Source organism: Schistocerca gregaria, chromosome 8, assembly GCF_023897955.1.
Source record: "Schistocerca gregaria isolate iqSchGreg1 chromosome 8, iqSchGreg1.2, whole genome shotgun sequence".
NCBI classification, from domain to species: Eukaryota; Metazoa; Arthropoda; class Insecta; order Orthoptera; family Acrididae; genus Schistocerca; species Schistocerca gregaria.
In genome coordinates, this window is record NC_064927.1 from 152,568,136 (window position 1) to 152,582,179 (window position 14,044).

At 40.6% G+C, this 14,044-nt stretch overlaps 1 protein-coding gene across 1 annotated transcript in view; it reads left to right on the forward strand.

Moving 5' to 3' along the window:
• The window catches only part of LOC126284994 (myb-binding protein 1A), a 90,753-nt gene that overhangs the window by 34,285 nt on the left and 42,424 nt on the right, over positions 1 to 14,044 (forward strand). The window contains exons 10-14 of the mRNA XM_049984286.1: positions 10,687 to 10,866; positions 11,315 to 11,539; positions 11,741 to 12,094; positions 12,796 to 13,088; positions 13,319 to 13,615. Coding sequence (XP_049840243.1) covers positions 10,687 to 10,866; positions 11,315 to 11,539; positions 11,741 to 12,094; positions 12,796 to 13,088; positions 13,319 to 13,615 — 1,349 coding nt within the window. The remainder of the gene's footprint in view (positions 1 to 10,686; positions 10,867 to 11,314; positions 11,540 to 11,740; positions 12,095 to 12,795; positions 13,089 to 13,318; positions 13,616 to 14,044) is intronic.

The window sequence follows — 14,044 nt, forward strand, 5'->3', positions numbered from 1 at the left end:
GCCGTGTATGACACAACAGACGTGTATTCTGGTTGTCTTGTTGCCTTATCATCTAGCATTTGCAGTTCCCACCCAAAGGCCATTTCCTTTCGGCTACTAATAGAGTACTTGCACAGAATCAGCTTGTCCTTATAGGTCCCTTCCTTATACCTCGCTGTTACAAACGGACATTACACCATGGCACAGACACAAATTTGAATATAGTGATCAGTGATAGAATAGTAATAATAATAGTAAAAAATTGCCGCCAGGGAAGTTTGATCATTGCTCACCTGCTTGACAGTCCAGCATCATGACCACTTCACCATGATGCTGTTGCTCTTTCAGCCTGCTCTATATTGCAATTCTTGTTCTTGGAGGGTTCACTGTATCTGTTTTGCTTTGTTTTTCCCCACCGTTCAGTACAGCTTATTCCTGTTTTCGTGCTTGACCTGTATTCAGGTTTAGGTGAGCTGTCCACTGGCTGTTCATACCACAAAATCTGAGGCGGGGTGCGATGGGGGATTTATAATCATGTTTGTCAGAAATATTCAGCTGTTGCGATTTCAAGCTGTGCACTTAGCATTGTGCACAACCACACCCTTGGAAAAAACAGCAAAAATATTTGGTGACCAATATTATATGTGAAAGGTTAGCTTTTATTGGAGCTCTACTGCATTCATATTAATTTAAAGCATTAATTTTTCTTATTTGTGTGTTCTTGCTACTTAATACCGTATTTACTCGAATCTAAGCCACACTTTTTTTCCGGTTGTTTTTTTTCCGATTTTTGTAATCCAAAAAACCGTCTGTGGCTTAGAATCGAGTGCAAAGTAAGCAGAAGTTCTGAAAAATGTTGGTAGGTGCTGCCACAACTAACTTCTGCCATTCAGTATATGTAGCGCTACACAGGCATGCTTTGCAGGCACAAAGATAAATACTGGCACCAAAACCTGTACGTCATAAAAAAAAAAAAGAGAAAGAGAAAGTGGAAGACGGGCTTTTTTCTCTGCCCTGAGTTTCAAGCACTGCACTTTCATACATTATCCAATGAAATAAATACAAATTCCATATTGTTCATCTTCGAATGTAGCAGCATTACAATGTACTATGAAAATCCGACTGGCAAGACTGTTTGGGATGTTTGTCAATATGGTCAACTCTATATTCTGAATTTTATCCTACCTGTGAGAAGAGATGGTTACTAATAGGAACTTTTATGAATTGTGAATCACATGCAGTATTCTCTTCACCATAAGAATAATATGAATATAAACATTTTGCCATGTATTCTTTCGTGTTTGCTGCTATCTCATTTAAATCCTGTCTGCCTAATAAACTACGAAACTAGAGTGAGACAACAGCAAACGCAGATGAATATACATATCATGTCATGTTTATATTCGTATTATTCTTATGCCTAGTAGTGATAGAAATGAAGCACGGCAATTGACTAGATTTTTAAATCTAAGATGACTCTAATTTCTGTGCAGAATGTAATGTACAGAGGCGTCTGCAAAGATTTTCAAACAGAGAAAAATTTTCGCTACACTCCTGTTCAGAACATCTCTCTGTTATTTTGCTCTTGTTGATCATTTATCAAAGAAAGCGGCAGTGCAAGTAACAACAAATAGCAGTCTCTTGCCATTGTTTCGCTAATGAGACGATCCCCCCCCCCCCCTCTCTCTCTCTCTCTCTCTCTCTCTCTCTCTCTCTCTCTCTCTCTCTCTCTCTCTCTCTCTCTCTCTCTCTCTTTTAATCAGCGGGGTAGTGTGCACAAAATCAAGCCATGCCGCGAGCAGCGACAGGCCGTAAACACTCGTTATCACAATGCGACAAACAAATAGTGACACAGTACAATAATGCGTTTTCAGCTTAGAGTGATGTAAACACCTATAACAAAGAGAACGGCACCTATCAGAGCAAAGAAAAATAATAATCATTTCAAACCAAACGAAGCACGTGAAAAAGGAAGGGTACCCGTATAAATACGGACGGAGCACCTGACGCATAGCAATGGCTACCTGGTAAAGCTTAACTGCTAAGCTTGTGACTCGAACCAAACTAGTGTAGCTGTATCATCATTCATTTGACCTAAATTGTCTCATATTACAATGGACCAAATTTCTTTCGATTTGGAGGTGCGGCCTAAAACTTTTCTCTCCCATTGAATTTCGAGTCTCAAATTTCAGGTGCGGCTTAGATTCGGGAAAATTTTTTTCCCTTGAGTCTCATTTTTCAGGTGCGGCTTAGATTTGAGAGTGGCTTAGATTCAAGTATATACGGCAATCATTTCGCTATTGGCTGTCTACCTCACATGTCCTATGCATTGAACATCTGCTGTCGTTGGCTAGCGAGATCATGTGACATTAACTATGACTGACTGACAAAAGCGCATCACAAAGCACAATCTCAATTTACCACATTACAAGAAATGTTCAAGAAAAATAAATATTTTTACTTCACTGCATGCAAACACTCCTTTTTTCTTTGTGTGTGTGTGTGTGTGTGTGTGTGTGTGTGTGTGTGTGTCGGGGGGGGGGGGGGGACAAAGCATTAAAATTTTGGGACTGAAAAAAAAAGTGAACATATTCAAAGTTTGTAAGTGCTTGTGATAGGGATTTTACTGTGAAAACAAAAATGTATTTTGAGATACAAACCAAAATACCATAAGAAACATAAAACTGTTTCACCCATTGAACAAAAAAAAGTCATTGCTGATGAATTTGCATTCTGTTGGACATTGGAGAAACTTCCGGTGAGAAAATTTTTGAGAAAACTATAAAATTAATTTTGGTAGCACATTAGATATCATTATTGTATCCGGTAGCTGAGTGGTGAGCGCAACAGACTGTCAATCCAAAGGGCCCGGGTTCGATTCGCGGCTGGGTCGGAGATTTTCTCCACTCAGGGACTGGGTGTTGTGTTGCCCCAATCATCATCATTTCATCCCCATTGACACGCAAGTCGCCGAAGTGACGTCAAATCGAAAGACTTGCACCAGGCGAACGGTCTACCCAACGGGAGGCCCTCGTCACACGACATTTCATTTCATTTCATTGTATAGCGTCGCATATGAACGCAATTAAGAGAGACTTGATGCGCGACAGTGAATGAGCACTTGTATGTTGCAGCCAGGATTTCTGGTCTGACGTTTCGTCTTAATAGAACAATGCTGGAAAATTCTGTATTTTTAACTGTTACAGACTTACACTTTCTAAATTGAAAACATAGTGAACTGAGAATATAAAGAAAGTAAGTCTCTGAGACAGAACAATTAATTTTTTTACAGTTCACCCTGTATTTTTCTAGGCATTGGATACTCTCTTCAGTTACAGTAATGAAGAACAAAGCTGTGCTGTAAGTTTTTGTGAAATTCGTGAAATTCTGTGGATTCAAACAATGAAGAGTCCATATTGGAATATCAACAATATTATGGAAATGATAGATTGCTATCTATTATAAAGGTGAAACATTGAGCTGCAGACAGGCACAATGAAAAGACTGTTGCATATATAGCGCGCGCGCGCGCGCACACACACACACACACACACACACACACACACACACACACACACACACACCACACACAGAGAGAGAGAGAGAGAGAGAGAGAGAGAGAGAGAGAGAGAGAGAGAGAATCAAAACATGCTCACATCTGGAGATCATGACAGTGTGTTAAAGTGCTTTTAATAGGACATAGGTCAGTTCCTATATACCATAAGCTTTTACTGTTAGTTCACGAATTTGCATAAAATTTATATTGTTTCTGGCTTTTCCACTGTTATCCGGATCATACAAAGCTTCAGTACAGTCAATATCATAATTTCAGTTTGTTTTCGAATGTGTTATTGCCATTTATGCACACTGACCATTGTAGGTCCTTGCTCTGGCATTTCGCTCACTACAAAACACAAGTCAGTGCGTGGCACTGACATCTTCCATTGCTACAGTGTGTGTGATGGGGCCGGGGGGGAGATGTCAAGCTGTCAGGTGGATGTACCACAGTGTGTTATGATATGTCATGCAGCTGCCACTGTACCTAATTGTTTGGTCACTTTTTTTTTTTTTTTACCTCAGTCTTATATTACATAGGAAAAGGAATGAATTAATGTATAAAAACAAATTTAGTTTTGTTGCATGTTTATAAAAGTTTAAATATAGTACAGGGTTTACAAAAATGAATATACAGGTTTTAAGGCTGTGCAGAATTGACTACACTCAACTTAGAATTATGAATAGTACATCAAGTGAAAGAACAGCTCAAACAGTTTTGTTTGTATACCTATGCGCAAAGTGAAGAGCCTGGAAGCTTTTTGTTGTGTCTATCTGCGACCCAGCATCCCTGCTGTATTGTGAGTAGCAAATATCCTTTGCGTAATAGAACCAGAAGGTTAACGAATATTCAGAAGAAAAAATATTAAGTGGCAAACAACGAGGTGGAAACGTAGCCTCCATATTCTCAAGTCAAAGACGTATCTGGTGTACTTAAACGTGGTCTAATTCGTGAAGAAAGATGCCATGCTTGATTGAAATTTCAAGTCCACAATGGAGAATAAAATACCATCCGCCTTAAAATGTCAGAAAAGTTCATACAAGTTATCTGATAAATCAAAAAATAATACCAGAAATTAGTGGTATATTCAATACAACAAAACTACAGCAAAAGCAGTTCCAGAAACTATATACAAAACCTTTGAAAGACAACTACAAAAATACAGCCTTCCTTTGTTACTGCTGAAATCATGACAAAAGCATTCAATAAAGTTTTGAACTATGAAGAAGCATGAAACTCTGATAAGTTAACACAAACATCCCAATATAGACCAACCCTGGACACCCCCACTCCTCAAAAACAGATGAATAGTACGTGGAGGAGATGCAGTTTTAGTGTGTGGGAAATAGGCCAGTGACATGGTTTGGACCTTGTTTCGTGTAACTGTCACAATTCTTGACAAACAAAAAATTACATGAACATTCGCCTGTTGCTTAATGAACCCCTCCACTAAAAAGGAGTTAATAGCAATTCAGATAACTACAGGTGTTTACCTGTCTTGGACTGAACACACAGACTCTCTCCGAATCTTATATGGCAGGATTCAACAACTAAGTCAAGAAGTAGCTGAAGACCATGGGTTGTTGCACGAAAGAAATTGGCACTTTAAAATGTGGAACACCATCCAAAATGAGTGAAAATGGTAGATTTCAAGTTAACCATCACAAAATCCAGAGTTAAGTTCAGATGAGCATTTCTGAGTCAACCCCATAAAAACAGATTTGAGAAAGGAGATTGCAGTTCTAAACATGGCTGTTTCTCAGCAACCACATACACTGAAGTTCCAAAGAAACAGGTATCGACGTGTGAAATACAGAGATATGTAAACAGGCAGAATACGGTGCTGCTGTTGGCAGCGTCTATGTAAGCCAACAAGTGCCTGGCACAGTTGTTTGATAGGTTAGTGCTCCTACAGTGACAGATTGTCAAGATTTAAGTGAGTTTGAATATGGTGTTGTTGTCAGCAGATGAGCGATGGGACACAGCATCTCTGAGGTAGTGATGAAGCGGGGATTTTCCCATACAACCATTTCACGAGCGTACTGTTAATAGCAGGAATCAGCTAAAACATCGAACCTTCGACATCACTGTGGCTAGGAAAAGATCCTGCAAGAACGGGACCAATGACAGCTGAAGAGAATTGTTCAATGTGAAAGTAGTGCAATCCTTCTGCAAATTGCTGCAGATTTCAATGCTGGCCATCAACAAGTGCCAGCATGCAAACCATTCAATGAAATATCATTGATATGGGCTTTCAGAGCCGAAGGCCCACTCATATACCCTTGACGACTGCACATCATAAAGCTTTGCGACTCACATGAGCCTATTAACTCCAACATTGGACGGTTGATGACTGGATACATGTTGGCTGCTTGGATGAGTCCCGTTTCAAATTGTATTGAATGTATGGATGTGTATGGATATGGAGACAACGTCATGAATCCATGGAACCTGCATTTCACAAGGAGACTGTTCAAACTGGATGGAGGATCTGTAATGATGAGGGTGTGTGTGCAGTTGGAGTGATGTGGGAACCTAATGCATCTAGATACAACTCTTGACAAGTGAGATGAATATAAGCATCCTGTCTGATCACCTGCATCCATTTATGTCCATTGTGCAATCTGACAGACTTGGCCAATTCCAGCAGGACAATACGACACCCCACATGTCCATAATTCCTACAGAGTGGCTCCAGGAACATTCTTCTGAGTTTAAACTTTTCTGCTGGCCACCAAACTCCCCAGCCATGAAAATTATTGAGCATATCTGGGATTCCTTGCAATGCACTCTGTAGAAGAGATCTCCACTCCCTCATACTCTTACGGATTTATGGATAGCCCTGCAAGATTCATGGTGCCAATTCCCGCCAGAACAACTTCAGACATTAGTAGAGTCCATTCCACATCTGCGTGCTCGTGGGGTCCTTTCACGATGTTAGGCAGGTGTACCAGTTTCTTTGGCTTTTCAGTGTATCATTATCAAACATATTCCACATGGGAAAAATATATTAAAAAAAAACAAAGATTCTGTGACCTACCGAACGAGAAAGCGCTGGTAGATAGACACAATAAAAAACACACAGACACACACACAAATTTCAAGCTTTCGCAACCCACGGTTGCTTCATCAGGAAAGAGGGAAGGAGAGGGAAAGGCGAAAGGATGTGAGTCTTAAGGGAGAGGGTAAGGAGTCATTCCAATCCTGGGAGTGAAAAGACTTACTTTAGGGGGAAAAAGGGACAGGTATACACTCGCGCACGTACACATATCCATCTGTACCTATACAGACACAGGCAGACTTATGTAATGGCAAATAGTTTAGGCAGAGATGTCAGTCGAGGCGGAGGTACAGAGGCAAAGATGTTGTGGAGTGACAAGTGATGTACGAGGGGCGGCAATTTGAAATTAGCGGAGGTTGAGGCCTGGTGGGTAACGGAAAGAGAGGATATATTTACTCAGGCTTGTCTGACGTTTGGCATTACCTCCAAAGGCCTCACATTTAAAGTTCCCATCTCTGGCTGTAACCCTTCTTTCCACCAGTCCCTATACCAGTTCTACACTGAACAATCCATAGCCCTCACCCGCCTAATCCTTCACCTACACATCAACTCAGCCAATGAACACACCCACCAACTTCTATCCCTAATCAAAGTCCTCAATCTTTCCTCTCCCACATCTATACCAGCTGTTCAGAGCATCCTCCTACAGGCCAACCGCAAATTAAAACAGCATGCCACTCTCCACCTCAAAAAAGTATCCAATCTCCTGGTTTCCCACCTCCGGAAAGGCAACTCACTCACCCTCCACAACTTTTCCAACAAACCTCAACCTCCTCTCATTGCTCACAGACCCAGTCTCTCCCATCTACTCAATCTCCCACATCCAACTCCACTCCCCTCAAAACCTCAAAATTCTAGTCAACACAATCTGGAACCACAACACCCCAATTCAGTAGTTAACCTTTCCTCCAAACCTCTATCCCAATCCGAAACCTCTGTCCTATCCAAAGGCCTCACCTTCAGCCGCACTCCCATATTCAACCAAACAGCCCTCGTCAAAGATTTACTGTCCTACACTCATAGTCTCTGCTGGAAAAATCACTTTGCGACGAAGAAAAATAATCCTAATCCTACTCCTAATGATCCAACTCCCCAAGACACTATCCAAATTGAACCCTGCCTGGAACAGTTCTGTCCTCCATCACAGTGGGACCCACCTCCTCTTCCTCAAAATCACCTTCTCCAAACCTTCCATGAATTTCTCACTTCTAGCCTTGCCTCTCAATCTTTCTTGAAAAACCTTAATCCTACTCCCAACATCACCACAGCTGAAGCCCATGCTATCTGTGATCTGAAAGCTGACCGATCCATTGTCATTCTTCTGGCTGACAAGGGTTCCGCGACCGTGTTACTTGATCGTCGGGAGTATGTGGCTGAGGGACTGTGTCAGCTTTCAGACAACACTACAGACAAAGTTTGCAAAGGTAATCCCATTCCTGATGTCCAGGTGGAGCTTAAAGGAATCCTCAGAACCTTAGGCCCCCTACAAAACCTTTTACCTGACTCATTCTACCTCCTGACCCCACCAACACGCCGCACTCCTACCTTCTACCTACTTCCTAAAATTCGCAAACACAAACATCCCGGCCGCCCCATTGTATCTGGTTACCAAGCCCCCACAGAATGTATCTCTGCCTACATAGATCAACACCTTCAACCCATTACATGCAGTCTCCCATCCTTTATCAAAGACACCAACCACTTTCTCGAACATCTGGAATCCTTAGCCAGTCTGTTACCCCTAGAAACCATGCCACTTCCCTATACACAGATATCCTGCACGTCCAGGCCCTCGTTGCGATGGAGCACTTCCTTTCACGCCGATCACCTGCCACCCTACCTAAAACCTCTTTCCTCATTACCTTAGCCAGCTTCATCCTAACTCACAACTTCTTCACTTTTGAAGGCCAGACATACCAACAATTAAAGGGAACAGCCATGGGTACCAGGATGGCCCCCTCGTACGCCAACCCAAAGTTTGGTACAGATTTATTGATGACATCTTCATGATGTGGACTCACAGTGAAAAAGAACTCCAGAATTTCCTCTCCAACCTCAACTCCTTTGGTTCCATCAGATTCATCTGGTCCTACCCGAAATCCCATGCCACTTTCCTCAACATTGACCTCCATCTGTCCAATGGCCAGCTTCACACATCCATCCACATGAAACCCACCAACAAGCAACAGTACCTCCATTATGACAGCTGCCACCCGTTCCATATCAAACGGTCCCTTCCCTGCAGCTTCATGGCAAACGAATCTGCTCCAGTCCTGAATCCCTGAACCATTACACCAACAACCTGAAAACAGCTTTCGCATCCCGCAACTACCCTCTCGACCTGGTACAGAAGCAAATAACCAGAGCCACTTCCTCATTCCCTCAAACCCAGAACCTCCCACAGAAGAACCCCAAAAGTGCCCCACTTGTGACAGGATACTTTCCGGGACTTCCTCAAATCCTGCCCTGAAATGATCCATCCTTCATGAAATCCTCCCCACTCCACCACGAGTGTCTTTCCGCCATCCACCTAACCTTCGTAACCTCTTGGTTCATCCCTATGCAATCCCCAAACCAACTCCCCTACCCTCTGGCTCTTACCCTTGTAACCATCTCCGGTGTAAAACCTGTCCCATGCACCCTCCCACCACCACCACTACCACTACCACCACCACCATCCTTTGCTGACAGTCAATAATGTTCCAAATATCGTTACACTGTCTGTGTGGCACTTTTATTGCTGCTAACCAGCCCATTTCCTGATGTGATGTGGCTGTACAATCTGGCACGGTAAAGTAGACAGTATGTTTACCCTCTCAGGCACTAGTTGAATGGAAACTCTTCTCAATCCATTGATTCCGCACTCACATGATGATTGTGGCATCTTAGCCGATGCAATCACCAATATCGCAGAACAGTAAACTATAGTCTTGGGAAAAGGCATGATCCTGCTGCTGTCAAATTCCGACACTTGTTGATACATTTTTCTCCTTCTTACAGGGGGATAACACAGTCTCCTCATGAACAAATATAATTTCTGAATGAGAAACCTGTGGCATCATCTTTCCTTGTATACAGAATGTAGATGGCATTATTCCTACCTTCTTTACATCCAAACAAGTAGTACATTTCACAGCAATTTAAACAATGGAAAATCCTGGATGGACTGTAACAGTGTTGTGAAAAGAATAGTTGCTACTCACTGTATAGTGGAGATGTTGAGTTGCAAATAGGCACAACAACAAGATTGTCAGAAAGTGAGCTTTTGGTCAACAAGGCTTTTGTCAAAACACACACACACAAGCACAAGCACGCGCACACACACACACACACACACACACACACACACACACACACACACACACACAGACCACAGTCTCTGTCAGCTGAAGCCAGACATTGGCTCCAGCTGCCAGAGACTGTGGTCATGTGTGTGAGTGTTGGGTTTGTGTGAGTGTTTGTGTGTATGTTGTTTGTTTTCGACAAAGGCCTTGTTGGCTGAAAGCTCACTTTCCGACAGTCTTTCTGTTGTGCCATCTGTGACTCAGCATCTCTGCTAAATGGTGAGGGGCAACTATCCTTTTTCATAATATTGTCACCGCAATTTAACATCACTTGCATGCAGTCTTCATGGTGATAAAATTTTAATTGTGTTAATTTAAACAGCCTGGGATTTGCAAATGACTTTGATCTTCTAAAACTTTCAGGAAACCACAGGAAGTAACACAGAAAATTGGCCTCAAATTCATTGAAAAATTAGTAATTATGTTGCTGACCCACTACACGTGAACAAAATGACAATAGAACAATAGAAAATTCAAACTGGTGAGAGAAAATGTAAGGCCAGAATTTGTGTTTGTCTTCATAACTCATCTTTTTTTGTGATTTTTTTTATTCAACCCCCCCCCCCCCCCCCCTTCCTTTATGCTAGTGTGGAAGATCCTATGAGATACCTCTAATGCTATAAACTGCTGAAATTTGTGTTGTACTAATTATCTGGGCAACAATCATTCCAAAACAGGGTATTGAGTTCATTCTTTGGAAGTAGAAAAATAAATTTATTGGTGTATTTTTTTTTATATACTTGCAGTCATTACAAGCATGGAAGGAGATGATAAATGTAGTGCAGGAACTTGAACAAAAAGTGGGAGATGGCAGTGGCACCAACAAAGAAGAAAAAGCATCTGTGATCCCAGTTTTCCATACAATGTTCCTTCACATGGGATTACAACTTTTTGCAGATCCAACTATGGCGGAGGAGGCACTGCAGGTTTGTATTTCTTCATAATAGTATCTAAAATGGAATAAAGCTTGTTACTGCCTTGGCTGTTGATGTACTTGCTGGTTCACTGCTTGTGAAGGACACAGAGGAGACCAGTTTAGCTACCTACATAAAATAAAGCTTATCGCTATTGTAATTAGTCTAAGTAATGTGAAAAATGCTAGTTCAGGCACACTATGCATTGGTGAAATGTAGATTGTCAGGTAAGTCAGTAATTTCTCTCATTCAATCCAACCGACAAAACGCTCATCCCAACCAGACTGCTCTCCCTCTCTCTCCCTCTCTCTCTCTCTCTCTCTCTCTCTCTCTCTCTCTCTCTCTCTCTCTCTGTCTCTCTCTCTCTGTGTATGTGTGTGTGTGTGTCAATTTTTGTTAAATTCTACCTCATAATGTTCAACAAAATTATTTCTTTCTTTGTTGCACTGTTGGCCCATAGGAACTCCACAGCTGTTTGGCACATGTATCAAGTGGCACTCATAAATCACGAAGGCTACGAGAATCACAGCTGGAATACGGGGAACCACATTGGGTGGAAGTGGCAGTTGACTTGCTGCTTTCTTTGTTATCTCATAATTCTCACCTCTTACGCAGTCTTGCTGGCTGTGTGTTCCCACATCTTTGTATGCATCTTACACCTACAGCAGTTCATCAGATATTAGATGTAAGTATGCTATAATGTACATTTTTGATGAGATGATTTTGAGGCTAAATCCTCTACCTAAATAGATTTTCACAAATGGAAATAATCGTATTCTCACTCATGTTTGGAAACAATACACCATGAAAAATATGTATTTTAATACTTTTGCAATATATTTTGAGCAACTGGAGGACAGAAGTAAATGTATTATTGTTGTTATAGGTTTTGAATCCAAATGCTGAAGAGAATCCACTGACTGGACGTAAAGATTATAGTGACAGTGAAGACAGTAGTGAGAATGAAGGAGACGATGATAGTGAAGATAGTAACAGCAGTGGCAAAAATACTACAAATAAACAGAGAAAAAATAAAAAAATGGCCACAAGTAGCTCTGTAATGCCAAATGAAGCCCATTCTGGTGCAGATGCAAATGAAAATTCCAACAGCGAATCTGACAGTGATTCTGAGGGTACATTTTTGGATGAAGAAATGGATGAAGAGGATATGAAAGTTAATGATAAAGTACGCATGGCTGTACAACAGGCGCTGGGCTCTTCAGCACCTCTGACTGACACTGTGAGTACTGTAGGCGGAGTATATTTGTATTCAGAATTGTGGCTCTCCTTGTTACAGTATACTGAATATAGGATTTACTAATCCAAGTTAACTTCCACTCAAAAATAATATGAGGCATTTTTGCTAGTTACAAGTAGCTTTAAACATAGCAGTACCATTGGGGAGTGGGGGCCATCACTTTACCCCGACCTTGTGAAAGTATTGTCATGTACTTAACATTATAAAATTGCAAAAAAGTAGTAATATCTGTTAATGAATTCTTCTACCAGGTACCATAATTGTTTTAGATTTTTCAGTAAAACTTAACCAAAAAATGTAAGTCTTAGTAGTAGATGTAACTTTTCACAACAGACTTATTCAGTATTTTCAGGTTATGGATCCTACTTAACATATCATTCTCTCTTTAAAAAATGTTGTTGATGAGTCAGCAAAAATTAATGACATTTGTTATTTTTAAACTTCTTGTACTGATCGTAAAGTACCCTCCCACTGGTAATCCGCATTATTGAAAATGCATGTAGATAGGGTTAATACTTGCAGACCTAAAAATTACGTAATGCTGTTTTTGCAAATGCATAATACTTAATTTCTACTCCTTGTGCTTTTCAAAACAGCTGTGTTATAATATGAAACTCAAAAGGAGGAATTATAAATCTGTCATAATGTTCAACATTTTTAAACTTTGATTTCTTTGGTTGCAGGAGTCAGTTGACTTGGATGAAATGGATGAAGAAGAAGGCAAGCGTTTGGATGCTGCTTTATCACAGGCATTCAGTTTATTGAAACAAAACAAAAAAGCCAAAGAGAGCAAAAAGCAGTCTCGTGACGAACGTGCGTTGACCCATTTTCGTATTCGTGTTATTGATTTGCTGGAAGTATACCTTGCCACTGAACCTGATATGGCTCTGTGTGTGGACATGCTTTTACCGTTGTTTGAGTTACTGGAGTTCTGTATCCGTGATGTACATCAAAAACCTCTGGAAATGCGTATTGGGTATGTTAGTGATACTGAAGGCATAACAGTTACTATAGTTACTGTGATGTTAATAACTTTACTATTGACACACACACACACACACACACACACACACACACACACACACACACAAGCATACCAGCTCCTACGATGAATATTGTCCAAACACTTTATATTGTGAGTTGACACAGAATAAATTCTTACCATTAAGGATGATGACTTAATGTGTGTGGTAATTTTTTTTGCAGGAGCTGTTTGAGAAAGCTTTCAAATGTGAAGAAGTTTTCTACTGTGTCCAATGTAAACCAGAAACTGTTGGCAGAAATATTAACAAAACTGCTGGACAAAGGAGAAAGAAAAGCAGCCGTTTACATTGATATGAGCCCAAAAATTACTGTGTGTTGCATTTTCCTTTTGAGGTGTTCAGAGTACCTGAAGAACACTTCCAGTGAAAATCCCTCAAAAAAGAAAAATAAATTACAGAGTGGTTCACAGGATATAGTTGATATTTACAGAACAGCTCTAGAAAATTTTTTCAATAAAAGGTATGTGATAAAAACCTCATAACGATTTATTAGTGTAATAGCAAAATTCAGCTGTAGCTTTCGTTGAAGTTGGTCTTGGTTTTTTACTGTCTTAGATCGTAACCGTTTATGGTTCTTATAATTTACTGCAAGATGTAAGCTTGAATGTAACTAAATGCAGAGAAGTAATTTTAAAACAAATGGCACATGGTGTACAGAAGGAATATCGTGGGCCCAAAGAGTTACACTTTTTCTTCATAATACCATGTACCAGCATGAATTTTGTATTGTGGAATTGGCCAACATTTAATTTTTCCTCTCAAACATCTTTCTTTCTGTTCTACATGTTATATTGTCATTTTGGAATAATATTTTGTGTGGCTTATTGGCTTAGTAGTATTAATCCCAAGCTTGCAGTGAAAGCTCATGGGTTCATTTCACACAGGTCCT